Source organism: Chiloscyllium punctatum, chromosome 6 (genome assembly GCF_047496795.1).
Source record: "Chiloscyllium punctatum isolate Juve2018m chromosome 6, sChiPun1.3, whole genome shotgun sequence".
Lineage (NCBI taxonomy): Eukaryota > Metazoa > Chordata > Chondrichthyes > Orectolobiformes > Hemiscylliidae > Chiloscyllium > Chiloscyllium punctatum.
Window position 1 is genome coordinate 61,844,545 of NC_092744.1, and position 18,710 is coordinate 61,863,254.

At 39.7% G+C, this 18,710-nt stretch overlaps 1 protein-coding gene across 2 annotated transcripts in view; it reads left to right on the forward strand.

The window, feature by feature from the left end:
• farsb (phenylalanyl-tRNA synthetase subunit beta) overlaps positions 1-18,710 on the forward strand; it is a 58,284-nt gene that overhangs the window by 21,365 nt on the left and 18,209 nt on the right. For both annotated transcript variants that reach the window (XM_072572780.1, XM_072572781.1), the window contains 6 exons: positions 164-215; positions 2,056-2,117; positions 2,208-2,415; positions 5,158-5,238; positions 7,578-7,670; positions 15,478-15,595. In XM_072572780.1, coding sequence (XP_072428881.1) covers positions 164-215; positions 2,056-2,117; positions 2,208-2,415; positions 5,158-5,238; positions 7,578-7,670; positions 15,478-15,595 — 614 coding nt within the window. The remainder of the gene's footprint in view (positions 1-163; positions 216-2,055; positions 2,118-2,207; positions 2,416-5,157; positions 5,239-7,577; positions 7,671-15,477; positions 15,596-18,710) is intronic.

Below are 18,710 nucleotides of genomic sequence, written 5' to 3' on the forward strand. Positions count from 1 at the left end.
ATGACTATCTGCTATTTAAAATTCCTACCCAAGCAACTGTTGGTGTAGGATAGGTCTTGGATCTTAACTGAAGAAAAATACTTCTGATATAATATATTTGTCATTATCAAGCACAGATGACTGGAAATGAATCTTGAATTAAAAATCAAAATCTGTTTTACAGAGTTGAAGCAGCTCAGGTAATATATCCAAATGAAGAAACATGCATTTACCCAGTGAGTATAATCAGCCATTTCCATTGTGTAAAAAATATAGTTGGTGCCCTTGATCATAATTGCCCAACATTATCAGTGCTGAATGTAACCTTCAAGACAATTACAGTTTACACAATGTAGGGAAATCAATTTATAACAATAGTTAACAAACACTAGTGCCAGAGAAATAAAAATGGATAATCCTCTGAGTTCAGATATGCAGATTTGTGTTGTCTTCATGCTTTTCAACTTGATAATTTTCTGCACAATATTGGACTTTTAAATATTTAAATGATTGCTGCACTTATTCATTTGGTTTTTTAAATACCAAGATCCATTGGAAAATTAGACTTTCATTGATTAATGTGACAATATATGTATTCTGTGTTTTCTAATAAGTGGAGAAACAAATCAGCTCAAATTGTGCAGAATAAGAGAAATAAAAGTTACCACTTGTTATGTGAAATGTTATATTGTCAATAGAATTTTAATAAAGTGTAACAGTCAATAAACAGAAGAGTTGTGTCACCAATGCTTGAATTGGGAAAAGTATGCAACAATGCAATTGGATATTTTTGCTGTTCTAAATTTGAGTTGTGTCTTTAGCAAGCATTTTGAGTAGCTTTTTAAAGGAAGGATTGATACAGATCTGTAAGTAATGGTAGCAATGGGAACAGTTTGAAAGCTGGACTAACAACATTACACAAATATAATTGCACAAAATTGAAGTTTGTTTTATGTTTCAATTTGTAATGTTATGTGATTATACTACAAATCTGGTAATACCAAGTTATTACAAATTATTTTCTGAATTAGAGCTTGTATTAAAGTTGATCTCAGTAGGTTTCACATTTCAAAGATTATAATTACAAAATTTAAAACTTGTATGTCAAATAAACAGTATTGTATACCCTTTCAATTTATGTAAAACAACTGAAATGTACTTTGAGTGAATCTGCAGCTTTGTAGTGTTTCCTTTTAAATACAAAATCTATATCAATTGTTCAACTAGGATCTTAGATTATACTATCCAAGCATGTTGGCGTACAAAACTACTTGATGACTTTCACTTATCAAAATATTACTGCTTCTAGTTACACTGTTGCAGGGGTGTCAATGTTAACACTGCAGAAATGTGATTTTACTTGTGGAATATGATATAAATTTATGCTTGTGTACATTTTTGCTTTATTCATGGGACGGGAATATCATCGGCCAGCACTTATTACCTTTCCCAGTTTTCCTCAGCAACATTATTAATACCTCTACACTGTTATTTGGGAGGGAATTCCCGGATTGTAACCCAATGATAGTGAAGCAATAACAGCATAGTTCCAAGTCAGGATAGTGTGCAACTTGGTGGGGAACTTGCAGGTAGTGCTGTTCCTACATGTCTTCAGCCTTTGTTCTTCTAGGTGATAGAAGTTGCGGGTGTAGAAACTGCTGTCAAATTAACCTTGATTAGTTGCTGGATTGAATCTTGTTGTAAAGTATACCAGTTTTAGAGAGTGATTAACTCTTTTGTGTCACTTCCTTTGTCTTGTCGGAGATGTGCTTATTTAGGCAAGTGAAGAGTATTCCATCACACTCCTGGCTTTTACCTTGTAGACAGTGGACAGATTTTGAGGAGTCAGAACATTGATGTAGTGGGATCCAATGCCTTCGTTCCTTCTGAATTGATCACGTGAAGGGGTCAATACCACAATTTCCTACACAGTTGTGACCAGCCAGATGGAATCCATAGAACCCACATTCTAAAATAAGTTAGGATTTTCCAGAAAGGAGGGATGAATTTGGAGGAGTTTAAAATATTATTGAAAATGGCTTTGTTGACATGACAAACTTTTTTCTTCTTTTGCAGGAGATGAGGTATAGAAAAGAAATTCTAAGTGCAGATTTTATTAACAAGCATGTAGGAGTCACGTAAGTTATTGAAACTAATATATTTACCTGATTAAATTGTATTTAAAATTCTAAATTCTAATTCTAATTGCAATTTTATTTGACTTACAGTGAAACACCTGAATCTATTGCTAAACTGCTGAGTCGGATGTACTTAAAGTCCAAGGTAATAGGAAATGGAGAAGAAATAGAAATTGAAATTCCCCCCACAAGGGCAGATATCATCCATCCATGTGATATTGTAGAAGATGCAGCAATAGCCTATGGTTACAACAATATCAAGATGACCGTTCCAAAAGCATACACTGTAGCTAATCAGGTGAGAGACAGCAGTCTTTGTTATTGATTAAAGTAAATGGTTGTAATATTACATTACATCTGCATTGTTATTATGAAGTAAATTATGGACTATTGATCTTTGAATCCCATTATCTGATTTAATACCTGGGACTTTCTTGAACTGCAATGGTTTTAAAAAGGATTGAAAAACATTGATTAAAAATAGCCACAAGCATCACCTGACCTACACAGGTTGGCCAAGTTTCATGAAAGTAACATGGATTCTTATTCAGCTCATACTAGCTTGTTTTAACATTTTACATGAAGACAAATAAACTAGTCATTTAGCCTGTGAAAAGGCCTTCACCTCTAACGTTCCCTCTGCTTTGTATAGTTGTACAATCATTTGGCATGCTGATACATTGACTATGGGATTCTCCAGTTGCTGCCGTGCACAGACCTTAGATCAGCACAGCAGCAGGAAACGTTTGGCTGAACACACCACATCTTCTATATTGATTTACACCATTATGAGGGTCTTCACATGTTGGAGATGGAACCTCACCTGTAATTACCAAACTGCAGACAGTGAATTTACAAGCTGCTGCTGTTTCAAGGGCTTCTTTGGTAGAGCAGAGATTGATCTTAGAATGTAGAACTAACACATGCTGGAGAAAGTTCTCATTCCATCTCTTGAGAAAACAAAATATCCAATTACAACACTGATTGGAAAGAAATATCAGTATCAGAAAGCCAAGAATTTAAATGGTCACTGCAATATTTACTACTGTTGGGTGTCCAAAAACCCAACTAATCAGTTGTGCTGTTGGGTCTAAACCATATGCCTCAACAAAACCCAAATGATAAACTATATCTTTTATGTTATTTATCTTCTGGATGCTATCCGCTTTTAGTAATATGCGTGTGTGTCTCCAAGTACTTTACAAACACTATATGCTTGATATCATTACTTTATTATTTTTCTCAGAGTTGGCAGGTGATCAACTTGCTCTCAATTAACTTCAGAAAACTTTGTGACTGGCTCCTTAGTGCTCCAGTAAACTGAGTTAGCTACATTTTAGTTGCAGAGTGGTTATGTCCTTGTGCTAAAAATAACTTAAACTTTTGTTGTGACCAACTGAGAAAATTGGGAAAAGGGGATCTGGTTCACTTCTCCTCACTTGCTCATAACAGCAGTATTTTAAGAAAGCTTTGTTCTAAAAGAAACAAAATATTTTGTATCCTTGGAATGCTCCAAAATGCTTCACAACTGGTGAATTATAGTTCAAGTGTAGTCAGTGTTGCTATGCAGACAAGCACAGAAGCTAGGTTCCAGTAACCTCCAGGAAATAAATGATCACCTCCTTGCCTAGATGTTCCGATCCCAATAGCACCTGAGACCTTCACTCCTATTATGGTCACAATGGCATTGGAAGCTTTGGGGAGCTGGTATACGCCAGAAACAAAATTGGATACCTCCGGGACAGCTTTGTGGGACCCTGACTGATGCTGTTTGCCATTTATGCACGGTGGTTTTTACATTGGTTTCTAACAGTTGTGACGCCTGTTTGGAAATGTAGGTCTAAATAAATTACGTGGTAAATCCTGCACAATGGCCACACTGTCACTGCTGACTCCCTCTCAATGCAGCCCAACCCCTCGCTCTCTGACATGGCCCTCCTCCCTCCCTAACACTACCCACCTCCTCCCTCCCTGTCACGACTCACCCCCCCCCCCCTCCCCTCTCCAACACTGGCCAACCTCTCCCAATGCAACTCACACCCCTCTTAACACTGCGTCACCCTTTCCTGATGCTGCTCATCCCCACCACCCTACGACTACTATGTGGCTGACCCCCCGCCCCCCCCACCACCCCGCTACTCTCCTAAAGGTGGTGACCCAACCATTGCAACCACTTCCCAGCTCACTTTCCCAAAATCCTTTCCTCCTTAGTCTGGCAGATGTTGTGTCAAAGCCAGCACCCCAGGATGGAGTGAGGATTGTTAGCATACTGGGTGGGGAGCAGGGGAAGGCTAGGTGTTGGGGGTGAACATAGAAGGGAGGGTGTGGGGTAAACAATTGGGGGGGTGATGGGTTATTGCAGCAGGGAGAGGGAATGGTAAGGGTTGTGAATGTAGGGATGGAGGGTGGTGTGAGGGAGTTGAGCATAGTGAGGGGGTGGGATGGGATGTGGGAGGGTGAGCAGTGACTAGAGAGATAAAGAGATCAGTATCAGGCATTTAGGGAGGGCTGGAGGAGTGAATAGTGTTTGGGAGGGTGGGGGTGAGATTTATTGGTTTGATGACAGTTTGTGGAGTGATGGTCTGTGTTGTGTGTGCACGGACAGTGAATGAAATGAGTCCACAGAGGGCAGTATCCCGTCATCAAGTCACCTTTTATTTACATGTGGAAGAGTCCTCCCTCAAAGCCAACTCTCAGAGGATCATGATGTCTGACACTACTGTTCTGAACTGTCCAGCTTAACAACCCCAATCAGGGAACTCCTCTTTGAGATCCACCCTGATTGTTACAATTACCACAGTAAGCATTTTAGGAGCTGTGAGAGCTGTTGTAAGGGGAGCTGGGTGTTCTCCAGGATGAATGGTTGGTGAGTGGTGTCAGTGGGGTGCAACCTACTGAAGTTGCGGGAGCCAATTTTTTTTGATATCCTGTGGCCATGAATGCTGAACACTGTGCTACTGAGACTACAAAGTCTGGCTGTGTGTTGCTGAGATTGTCTTTAGCCTGGTCACCTGATTGCTTTTATTTTATCCTTTATTAGTTCTCGTTGAACAAATTAGCTGAGTTGCTGAGGCAGGACATGGCAGCTGGTGGATTCACGGAGGCCTTGACCTTTGCCCTGGTGAGTTCATTATCACTTCCTAATGTTTAGGACCATTGCAGGAACTTTAATAAGATCAACTTCATTTTTACTTTGGTTTAAATATTTTGTTAAGACTTAAAATGCATTTGTACCTTCATCTAGCTGCATGCTCTGTGTAACTGGTACATATTAAGATAATTTGTTTGTGTTGAGCAGAAAACACAAACTTTGTGCATTTTCTTTACTTGGTCCTGTTTTCTCAAGAAAGAACAAATGACAATGATAATACACTTGAGACATACTGCTGAACGTGGATTTTTAAAAAAATGTCAGATGGTACCTTTTGCAATGACTGACTTAGAAAACCCTTTTTTTGTACATTTTGGTGGAATTTTGGTAATACATGTAATTAAAATTTATAATTAGCCAACAACGTCTCTAAGGCAGATAGGACATGAACCTAGGTTTCCTAGTTCAGAAGTAGGAATGCTACATCTGTAACATGAGAACCCACTATTTACCTCAATTTGTTTTTCATCAACCTGTCCAGGTATGTTATGACACATGACTGATGACCCAGGCCTTCTGGTTCAAAGGTGGGGATACTACACTGTGCCACAAGAGCCCTGTCTCTACCTCAATTTTTTTTTCTAATCAACCTATTCAGGGATATTATGGCATAGCTCTGGAGCAGGTAGGATTTGAATCCAGGTTTCCTAAGGATACTACCTCAGCACTAAAAGAACCCCTCTCATTCCCTCTATTCTATGTTAAGTGTGAGTGGAGGTGAGTGTTCTCCAGGGATGCATGGTTGGTGAGTGGTGTCAGTGGGGTGCAACCTACTGAAGTTCGCCCCAGCTGAATCTAGAAAAATGGATGAAAGTGGACGAGTTCCTTGATAAATCCAAAGGCAGATTGTATGCACAGTTGGTGAGAATTGACCTGTATTCCAGTACATGCAAAGGACCTATTGATGGTGGAGTGCCATCAGTAGAGTGCTGGAAACTGGTCACTAGGCCTTAAAACTTTCGTCCACTATATGGACAAGATAAATTACAGAGTTGACATTTTTTAAAGACCTGAATCATCCAGATGTTTACAATAGCTTGTCACTGACTGTACAGCTTCCTGATAGTGATGGATAGAATGCCAGGAGAAAATCTGTTCACCTGTTTTCACACACAGACAATGATAGTACTGTTGCAGAATTCTATTGGACCAGGGTCACCAGGTGTACCGAATTGTGGAAGAAGCCCACGGTAGCTAGATGATCTTCCCTGCAATGTGGTAGAGTTTATGAACTTCATTCAAACAAGCTTGTTCCACCTCTCAGCACTGCAAACATATGTCACCAGCCCATGGCAAATTTTGTTAGGACATCAACTCACTGGGTTGTTTTTGAAGCCAATAAATCAATGTAGCTATTTATAGCCATGAACTGTCAGGTAGAATTTGTTCCTGAATGTTAACAAACCTTGCAAAGTGTTTTTTTTTGATGCTTGTGTGTTGCTAAATTACAGACAAGTAAACTTTGGCCCAAATTCGCTTGGAAAATAATGGTGTTTGAACAGCAAGTATCTTAATTAATGTGCAAATTAACCAACAACTTGTGGTGAGGAAGAGGAACACCATCAATTACAATTTGCCACAATCTATTGGCATCATGCCCTTAACCATCCCTTGAGTTTAATGAAGTTGCTGAATTTGCATCTTAATTATCCATTTAACTTGCCACTGGAAGCTATCTAATAATCAATAGTGTAAAATAGCCTTTTGACAAGGTGATAATTGTTAATCAATTTACAACCTGTAAAATGAACCTTACTTTCTGTCTCTATTTTTGTCCTCTTGTCCAATTTTTATTTATTTCCCCTTCCATTTATTTCTCTTATATATTTTAATTAATCTGTTCAGAGATGTCATTACAGTGGGTGGGACTTGAACTCAGGTCTCCTGGTTCGGGGTAGGGACACTACCACTGTGTCGCAAGAGCCCTCTGCTTATTTCTCTTGCTTACCTGATTGAAAATGAATTCACCCACTCAAGTTCATTTTCCTTCTCAGGCCTATGTTTATTTCTCAACCCCACATCTAATTTGATGTCGTTGGTGATTCACGTTCCAGTTGCCCTATGAACTTACTAAGCCAGTATCTGCTCATACTTCCAGTAATTTAGTGTGTGAAGATAAGTTGAGCTTAAGGATGCAAGAATAAGTCAAATGAATAGAGCATATTATATCGAGGTCCAGCAACTTACGTGCCATTGTGTTTGAACTTCTTGTACTATGGTTGGTTATATCTATAAGAAGTATTCTGTTAACCAGCCAACTAGTTAGTCATTACCTCATGTCTAATTAGTGCTGCTTTTCATCACCTAAGTGTTCGCAAGATGATATTGCTGGCAAGCTGGGCAAGGACATATCAGAAACGAAAGCAGTACATATAGCCAATCCTAAAACAGCTGAATTTCAGGTAGGAACAAAGAATGACTGTTCTGTTTTTTTTGAAAGATTTGCACCTTTGCTATTTCCAGTTTTGAAGACAGATTTTTGTGTGTAAAAAATCTTTAAGTTATACCTTAAAAGATTTGAAATACAGTTTTGTCTTATAATATAATTGAACTTCCTGACAAATTTATTTTAGCATAGCAATTATTAATGAGATAACTATCAAAATATAATTATCTTTAAAATGGTACTTCTAGGTAATAAAAGATATATTTTGAATAATTGTAAAGTCTGATTTGTAATTCAGTTGGTGAATTCACCTCCTAACTCATTTGTGAATTTGCTTGAATTGTACCATACCTGAGACATTCATCTGATTTCATGGGTCTTCAGTGTTGATCTTCAAACTCGGGAGGATTTCCAACGTGTAATGTTTACACTGAAATTATTAAATGACTTATTGATGAAAGAGTTTGATCTTGCTACCAACAACATCTACAAATTCCTCTTCCCCCATTGCTCTTTTATTGCTGTCATCCCCTCCCACCCACCTTCTCTTACCCACTCTTCCTTTTGCCCAACACACACCCTCAGTTTTTCTCATTTTTAATGTTTTATTTTAGATGCTTACTTAAGAAAGTAAATGAAAAGACTTTTTTTTTAAACAAAATACTTGGTGTGATTTAATTTCCTCCTGAAAATTCATTAATGTGTAAACTAGCAATTTTTGCCCATCCCTAATCGCTCTGGAGAAGATGGTGGTGAGCTGCTTCCTTGAACCGCTGCAGTCTTTTGGGTGTAGGGACAGCCGTAGTGCTGTGAAGAAGATAATTTCAGGCTGTTGACCGAGTGACATTCGGGAACAGTGATGTAGTTCCAAGCCAAGACTGAGTGAGCACTTGCCTCCAACGTAACCTGCATTCAAAGTCAGTTGAACTGCTATGTTTTCCACCAAATGTTCATTATGCAGCTGTTATTGAAAGTTACTTCTCGAGTTCTCTGCCTGAAGCTGGTTCACTGCTCCTTGGATGCTGCCTGAACTGCTGTGCTCTTCCAGCACCACTAATCCAGAATTTGGTTTCCAGCATCTGCAGTTATTGTTTTTACCTCCTATATTTTGTACATTAATGTATTATCAACCAAAGCTCATTTAAATCAGCCATTAACCCGTTTACAACAACTATTTGTATTTATGTAGCACCTTTAATGCCATTATATTATTATATTCACACACATTAGGAAAGTGTGAATAAACCATAGAGTACTTACAGCAAAGAAGGGGCCATTCAGCCTGTTGTATCCCTGCTGACCAAATGCTCAGTCAAAGAGATAGCAACAACGTAGTGAGATGGAAAAGTATAGGCAGAACGTTTTCGATTCAGGGACCTAAGCACTTGAAAGTATAGCCAGCACTGGTAGTGTGATTAACCAGAGGTGCTCAAGACGCCAAAATGAGAAGAGCACGGATATCTCCGAGGATTCTGGGGCTGGAGGAGGTGACAGAGTTAGGGAAGGGAAAGACTACGGAGAGATTTGAAAACTAGGATGAGCGTTTTAAAATCTAAACTTTATCTAGCTGAGCAATTACATAGGTCAGAGGTGATTACTGAACTGAACTTAGAGCAAGGTGGGGCGTGCACTACAGAGCTTTGATGACCTCAGGTTTATGGAGATTAGAATATGAAAGGGCAGCCAGCACAGCATTGGAATAGTCAAGTCTGGAGATAAGAAAGGCCTTGATGAAGGTTTCAGCAGTAGCTGGGAGGAAGCAGGGGTAGAGGTAGATGTTGTTGTGCTGGAAGAAATGGGCAATCGGTGTGTCAGAATGGATATGTGCTCAGAATCTCATCTCCATGGCAAACTTGAAATCAAGATTGTAAACACTCTGGTTCACTCTCGGGCAGTCACTGGGGAGAAGGATGGAGCATGAGACCAGAGATTGCATTGTGCACCAAAGTCTATAGCTTCTGCCCTCCAAGTGTGGAGGAAGTTTGTGTTCATCTGGTACAGAATATTGAGCATGTCTGACAATTAAGAGTCAGTGGTGGGGTCTTGAGCTGAGTGCACTCAGCACCCATGTGGCAACTGATGTATTGTTGGAACGTGTCGCTGAGGGGCAACATCTAGATGAGACCACAAGAGATATCCTTGGGGGGTCACCAGAGGTAATGCTCTGTAAACAGGAAGAGGAGCCATTACAGTTGATTCTTGAGAGCTTATTGGATAGTTGAGGTGGAATCAGGTGATTGCTATTCCATCCAGATGGACAGCGCTGAATATGCATCAGCAGGCTATGTCAAGAGCTGTACGCAGGTTGACATAGAGAAGGAAGGATTGCTTTACTTTTGTGACAGCTCCATAAAATTATATTGTTGACTTTGATAATATTAATGTTTGTGGCGGAGGTGCAAACCTGACAGGAGGGATTCAGCCATGGAATTCTAAGAAACTTGGAGACTGATTTGAGAGATAATACATTCAAGGACTTTAAAATTACATCTTTAGAAACCAAATGAATTAAGTTTTACAGAAAGGTGCCCTAACTTAAATTTCAAATGACTCTCCTTAAAGTCATATGCTTTGATTAAGGTATAGAGCATAATTAGGCCAAATCTAGTGAATTGCTTTCAGTTTTGGAGAATAGTAGAAGAAAGATATGGTGAGATTGGAAAGGATCAAGTACAGAGTCACCAGAATGATTGCAGGGCTTTAGCAGATTTCACAATTACAAATTGCAGAAATTTGATTTGTAGTCACTTGAGGACATGCGATTGTGATCAAGGTGTTTGCAAAATTAAAATAATTAGATAGATTTTCGGTATCCCACTTGCTTTGGTGAAGAACCAAAGTGCTAAATATTAAGTTTTTCTTCGCCAAGTATAAGTCTCTTTGAGTTTGTTGGAGTGATTTCCTGCTGTGAGGCAGTGTCGAATCTTTCCAAACTTGCTGCTTTCAGTGTCATTCCTGCCCCTGTGGAGAGTATCGTGACCGACTTCCCAGTCATAGTTGGAATGACTCACTACCCAGAGATATCCCCAGTTCACTGATGTTAACATCCCCGGTGTTGGTGCCGTTGTGAAAAGTCCCTGGACAAGCACTGTTCAGCACAGCTGCTCTTCACAGTTGCAGACATTTGCCTTAGACTCAGCAGATGGAGAAATCACCCCTCACTTTGTGGTTAATGCCTTGGAGGTCCTGCTGGGTAGGGTGGTGCACAGATAGAAGTGCCTTTCTCCTCAGGACCAGCAGTGGAGGCTACAACACCAGACCATGCCAACCTAGTGCAAAGTTGGAGGTTAGAGCAGTTTCAGCCATTTGGAAGAATGTACAGCACTGTAGAAAGGAGGTCAGTATCAGTTTCTGCTTCGCCAATGTACAAGTCACCATCTTCTCTCTGATAGACTCTGTGCTGAACCCACTTCCCACAGAGGCTCATTCTCTATCACTCTTGCTCATTCCTCCCTACAACATCTACCGTACTAATCCTTACCTCCAACCTGCGACGCGACCTGCCATGCCTCGCTTGCTCAGGAAACGCAGCAACTGTAATAACTGCCATCCCTTTTCATTTCTCCTGTATCTGTCTGTCCCTCAGTCCAGGAACAAACCAGCCCACGGGAGAGCAAGAGGAGTTGGAACAAGTAGTTTACCGCCAGTTATTCAGTTCCTTGCCCCTGGACAGAGGATCCTAACTCTGAATCCCTGAGCAGGCTCCGAGCTGGTATTGGAGGGTGTCCTTGATTTAATATGCCACGATCTCCTGTGCTATGACTGTCTCCCTTGAATGGGCTGAGGCCAGCTGACAGCCACGACAAGCTTCCTAGGTTTGTGTCTGATAAGGGGCACAATATAGCATTATGAACCTGGTACCTCTGGCTCAAAAAAGCAAAGCAAGCCAGGGATGCTGTGAGTTGCCAAGTAGACTCAGAGTGAATGAGCGCCATGACAGAAGCAAATGGCCCAGAGGTCTCATCTGGTCCAGTCCATGAGCTGGGTGCACGTCCCTGAGCACACTGTGTCTTTGCTGCAGTATTACATCGCATGTTACAAGCCATTGTCCTTGGATATGGAGCACATGTAGCTGGCGCCCTTGGACTGGGATTGAGATGTTGGTACTGAATCTGGCAAGAAGCTGCTCTGGTTTCCATGCTGAGTTTTCCCACCAGCTTGTTTGCATGGTGTGGTAAGATTGCACAGGGTTAGATTGTTAACAAATTGTCTTAACAAGCGATAATGAATAGCATTTGGGAATATGCCACTGCTGCGCGAGAATCTTGCTACACTGCATGAGAAACTTGTACAAGTAAGCAGTGAGATGATCTCAACATTGAGAATATCTCACCCAATTTACCATTCATCTCACCCCTGCCCACATCACTAAGATCCTGCTAAGGTTCTGCCTGTAATCTTGAAATAACTACACCATTCTGATGCAAAATCTTTTTATATAAATGGTGATTGAAAATTCTGTAGCTCTGTCCTCCACATTGGAGCTTTCGAAGTTGTGAGAGATTTCTGCTAGAGAAAGGTATCAAGGGATGTGCAGTGAGAGTAGGAAGACCATGCCTAGATACAGTTGAATGGTGGAACTGAGTTGATGGAATGGATTGATCTATTCCTGTCTTATCTGTTTCTAATCATCCTAAAGTGTTTAATGTGACATTTTAATTCCTGTATGTCATTTATATTTCTTAATTTAAATCATTGGACAAATTTTGGAAAAAGGAATTGAGCCTGTCCAATCAGTGAAAGGATATTTGCCTCCCCCCCCACCCCCCCCACTTCATTTCCAAACCTCTAGGATAAGGGATCCAGGTCAGCCACCTTTTTGCTCGTCATTGTTGACAAAGGATTGGCCAACTGATGCAGCAGAGAAATTGAAATTGCTGAGAAGATCATCTGTCTTCTGACCTCATCTGGAAGGAGGAGTACATGATGATTTCCAAGATGATATAATTGCAACAATTTTCAAGAAAGAAGATAAGACCAATTGCAGTAACTAGCAGAGGGGTCTCTGCTATCTGGCACAGTGAAACTTATTGAAAACATTTTGTTTGCTTCCAATCCAGGGCTGGAGAGCTCACTCGGAGTGACATTGGGGATTCCATTCATCAATAAGCACAATGGGCATGACAAGCCGAAGAGTAGTGCAGGAAGCAGCAGTACCTTTTATACGTGACTTTGTTCTACCTAACAAAGGCCTCCAACTCTGCCATCTGGGAGGGGTTAAGGAGCCTTCTCTTCAAAGTAACTGCCTATAGAAATTCATCACCATCCTCCACCTAGTATTGGAGCTTCTATCATACCCGTGGATTTGCAGAATTTTGCCAAAGTTTTGCTGGGTTTATTTCTCTAGGGATTTGAGGTGTATTGCTGTGCATTGTTCATGTCAATGACTTATTTGGAAGGGCAGGCAACACTGTATTTCTAGCTTGGTGTCAGGTTTGAGGTCTTTTTAGCCAACACACTATTCGCCATATGGACATTCAGTTCATTCTGCTATAATGCATATTTCTTCAATGCGAATTGGCTATAACCTGTTTGAATTCAGACCATTATTTATAGAACACGCACTTTCCTTACCTGTATTGGGTATAATGCAATTCCAGTCCAAGTTGTTTCAAGGGTGCCATCGTTGCACCATTTTCTTTCGCACAGGAATGGAACTGTCGCGTTTCTCAGATGAGCAAACCTTGGTTCTCACCAACAGATCAACCACAGACCCAATGTATATGCAAACTGAGGTCAAGCAAGGCTGTGTAATCACACCAATATTCTTCACCACCTTCCTTGCCAGAACATATTCATTATTTAGTATTCATAAAGTTTCCCACTGAAGTGGAGCCTCTTTGCAGGATGAACATAAAACCATTTAATCTGTTTGGCCTAGAACTGAGATGATCCCAAACTCTTGTTATCAAGCTGCAATGCGCAGACTACATTGTGTCTGCACATGTTCAGAGGTGTGAATGAGAATTGGACATAATGTCCAGAAGTCTGAAGTCTTCCATTGGCCTGTCCCCACTTGACACTCAGTGGGGCACTGTTGCAAAGATCCACCATGAGCCAGTTGATAGTGTAGGTCATACTTACTGCCTTGAGAGCCTCCTTACAGTGAGGGCAGGCATTAAAGACACTAATGGTGAAATTCAATATCATGCCCATTGTCACAGTGCAGCCTACAGCCTGTACTGAGAAATGCTATAGGTCCATTCCTGTGCGATTCCACATTATAAGAAAATGGCGTAATAGCGGCACCCTTTAAACCAATGGGACTGGTTATACCCAATACAGGTAAGGAAAGTGCATGTTCTATAAATAATGGTCTGAATTCATCAAACACATTATAGCTAATTTGCATTGAAGAAATATGCGTTATAGCAGAACAAACTGAATGGCCATATGGCGAATAGTGTGTTGGTTAAAAAGACCTCAAACCTGACACCAAGCTAGAGTAGTGTTGCCTGTCCTCTATATATGTCATCGACATGAATAATGCACAGCAATACACCTCAAATCCCTGGAGAAATACACCCAACAAAACTTTGGTAAAATCGTGCAAATCCATGGGCAGATAGAAACTCCAATACTAGTGACCTTTCTCAGGCCTACATCCCCAGAGTTGAGGTCAGTCCACAGCACTCAGTGCATCACATGCTTGATATAAGACTTCCAAAATAAGCTTTATGCTCCGAGCTTCCTGACAGCAAGCAGCTACTGGGTGGGCAGAGGAAATGCTTCAAGGATCTCCTCTAAGCCTTCCTGAAAAATACCCTTACCCTGACCAACTTGTTGGAATCTTACCCAAGGATGCCCAAACTGGAGAAGCACATGTGAAAGTGCCAGCCATCCCGAGCATTTCCGATAGGCTTGGGTTGGAGATCAAGCGCAAACAGTGAAAAGACCATGCGAAAACCTGAGCATCCTACCTGCTCAGACACTGCCTGCAGCGTGTCGTGAACTCGGATCAGATTGTTTAAATCATCTGAAGACCCTCAAATCCAGGGGTGTGTGGGTGGGTGTGTATCTTATACTGTGGGACTGTCTGAGAAGCTGGAAAAATATTTGACAGACCACAAGGTGGCAGCAGTGTTCCAGTTTGTAAATTGTTTTACCAAGTGCAAGTGAATGTAGGCTTGAAAGTATTGCCACCAATTCGTCACTGTTTTTCCTTCAATGGAATAGCATAGTTATCCAATATAATAAATAAATGCATTTTGCAAAGAACATTTAACCTTAAAAGAGGTATTAACTGCATACTGTTCCCATTTGGAGTTTTTAAATATATATAGAAAATGCAAGTTTTGGTTCCAAAAAAGCGAAGATTGAAATTGTAGTATTTGACTAAATATTTTTCACGTAGTTGAACATTTGCTTTTAAATCTACAATCATATGTTCATAACCGAAGAAATAGGAACAGGAGTCGGTCATTCACTTCCTCAAATCTGCTCCTATTCCACATGATCATGGCTGATCCAACATTCCTTACATCCACTTTCCTCCCCTTTCCCCATAACCCTTGATTCCCTGACTGATCAAGAATCTATGTCTTCTCTTTATTTTAAATAACAATGGTTTGGAACTATCTGTTTCATTGTTCCCTGGAATACATTCACTTTGCGTATGAGAAACAAGCTCTCACACATTTTGACAATAGTAGTGTCTGTTTTACTAGCTGCTGAAACAACATTTTACTGTTAGCAGTGAGCAGGCAATCTTGAAAGTTTTTATTTTGTGTGATTCGTCTTCTCTGTTATGTGTTAAATTCAGGTGTTCCAAGCTGATAATAAAAACAGCTCATCTATTGTGTCCATCCTTCTATTTGATTTAGGTGGCTCGTACCACCCTGCTCCCTGGTCTGCTGAAGACAATTGCAGCCAATAGAAAGATGCCACTGCCTCTGAAATTGTTTGAAATTTCTGATGTTGTTCTGAAAGATTCTTCCAAAGGTATTTATACTTCATTAAACATAATACTCATTTCATAGTCAATTGCGCTCTTACTTTTAATTAGCATTGCGTAACATGCCAAACAAAGAGATTTTAGAATGGTATTTTACTCACGTATAAACATTAAATAGTTTTTGTCAATAGTTAATGGTTTAAAATTTTGATGCTTGAATAAAATTATGTTCAGTTGGATAGCTTAGCTTTCTAACATAACACAGACTGGAAGCATAAAGCCCGGGAAATTTCCGGGTTCGACTATCAATCTGTGCTGAGCTCACTGGCAATTGCGGGAACTCTACAATAATCATCAAGAACATGAACCCTGGCTAATGTTTTCTTTCCTGCAGCCCGTGAGAATTGAGGCCAAATGTGCCACCTTCGTGGTACACTGATTCAGCACAAGTCAGCATTCAATCTTCAAGCCACCCTGGCCTGTATCTCTCACATACACAGGAAAATCTTGCTCATCTATTAAGAGAGCACCACAGAAATAATTTAATAATAATGTTTAATTTAAGCAATGTTTTGTCCCTTCGGTATCACTTATTTGTAATATTGAGTAGTGACAGGCTATTCAATTGTTGGTGCTTTGCAACTGAACTATCTAATGGCCACACTTCAAGCAGGGGTCACTATAGATGTCAAGAATAGGATCCAAGGATAGTTTCCTCCTTCCAAAATGTTTAGCAATTAGGTTCATTGTGTACTGCTGCTTCATTGTGTTCACTTAACTCAATGTGGAGTTACTGATCTGCATGGTTTAGCTACTTAGGTATTGGGAAATTCCATTCAAAAATATTAATTATTCATTTTTTTAGAATTTACAAAAATGTGATCATGCATATGGCAAGGATTGAAATCATGAGCAGATTGTTTGCAAGTTCACAGTATAGTTTATATTGTGAAACTGAAATCGCCCTGGTTTTACAAGAGTAGGAGTATTTGTGCATCCTACAAATCATCTTTTAAAAAAAATCACAGAACCTTTATGCAATATCACTCCTACTTCAAAGGGAATTTTAAAGAATTAAGAAAACAAATGACAGGATGAATTAATTTTTAAAATGATCCAATTATACTATAAATTTTCATGTAATAAAATTTATAATTTTAAAGCATAGTAAATTAGCCATCTTGAGATATCGTTATTCCCGACATACAAGCTCAAACCTGCTCTGCAGATCTCTTGACTAATGATTTACTTTCTATTACTTTCTTTGATCCAAGAGTCGAATTTGACTTTTGCTCAGTCATCCTCAGCGTGATGACAGTTCAGCAATTTATTTATGTAGTTCCAATACAATAAAATTTGTTGTCTCTTAAATAATGTAGTGTGAGAAATGCAAGTTTGCTCAGTTCTGAAATGGTAATTTAGTGTCATTGCTTACATGTTTAGAAGGCTCCCTCTGAATTAAAGAGGGGTCTCATGCACAAAGAACCACATTCCAACAAAGAATCAACTCTCCTAGAGGGGAGAAAATTGGCAGGAGAAGGAGAGAAAAATTGAACTCCGATTTTGCAAAAAATCTATTTTTTTTAAAGTTGGCAGTCTCCTGACCCAGGTGTTAGGTTGATTGCCTGTTGTGTACATGGTTATACTCAATGCTGCAGTTTAATACTAAACAATAAATGTTGCTTTGAGTGTGTTCACCTTCACAGAATTAGTGAGAAGGCCTGATCAGGAGTACTAAGCAAAAGGCAAATTCAAAGCATGCCACTTCAACCTCATTTCCTGCATCTGTCAAAGGTCAAAAATGGAACGGCAAGGTTAGGTGGTAGAAATTCAGTTAGTTGTGCAGCTTAAAGCCTAAGCAAACATTATTTGCCCATTATAAGCTGCAGAGAAATTCTTTCATGACATTATGATAATATTTTGGTTTAATCACTTGAAACTACAAGGATATGGCATAAGTATTTTTTATTTGATGTGTTGCATTCTTTTTATTAACAGTAATCAACCATTAACAGTTTTAGCTTTACTCTTCATGAAGCTAAATAATGCTCAACATGAAGTTTTTATTTCGATTCATGTTTTGACAGCTAAATTGTTTTGGCAAATGTTCTCAATCTAGGAGAGCTCAGCGGTACAAAAAAAAGGAAAATATATTGCCACTTGTTTTTCAAGTAACATTGCTGCAGGAAGTTCTAAGATATGTAAAAGTATGGAATGGAAAGAAAGAGTATTCAGTACATGGCAGTCTCATTTTTCTGCACTAAACCTGTAATTATACTTGTTCTCTCTGATTTGATGCTAAATGGAATGGGTTGCTTCTGCAAATGTAGTCATCTGTTTCATGTATCACCTGACATGAAGAAATATATCTTTAAATCTGACTTAACTCTTTGTTAGCTCAATCATGACCTCTTGTGCCTCCTCTCTGTGCCCACTTTTTGTGTGTGATGGCATATCATTGGACTGAGAGTATAGAAGTCATGGCTGAGCCTAATCCTAGTGTCGCAAGCACTTTTTCAAACAAATTTCAGTGGATAATGATCAGGGGCAGAATCTGTTGAGCCTCTAAAGCAATTTCAAGGCTACAGTTTCATTTAAGATTTTAAGAAAAAAGCTTTAGCTGATTAACTGATTGGAGTGCGATTAATAAACTAGAAAAAGTAGAAATCTTCAGACAGTTCAAAGTCTTGACCTAGGCTTGGGCTTGAAATGAAGGTAAGATCAGTTATCCTTGATATTCAATAGCATTGACATTACTAGTGGCCCACCCTCTGAGACAGAAGGTGTGAGTTCAAGTCCTATCACAGGCTGTGACAGCCACGGAGATGTGTCATAATATGTTCAAACAAATATGTCAACAGTCTCTGTAAAACTGAAGGTGGGAGGGTGGTGCTCGTGACAAGTACCTTTCAGTGACTGGAATCATAATTGACTTAAAAGTAGAAAGTTCCACTTGTTGCAAACCAGTTCTCACAAGCTCTGGAAATTACAGGGCTTCCAAAGAGCAGACTGCAGCAACTGTGAATTGACAAAAGACTGCTAACATTTGTGCCACAAGTATTGTGCAATGGCTTTTTCTAACCACCACCCTATAAAATGCAACAGCATTGTTGTGATTTCTTAATAATGAAGTTGATAAGGCTGACGCAACTAAGCTTGAGA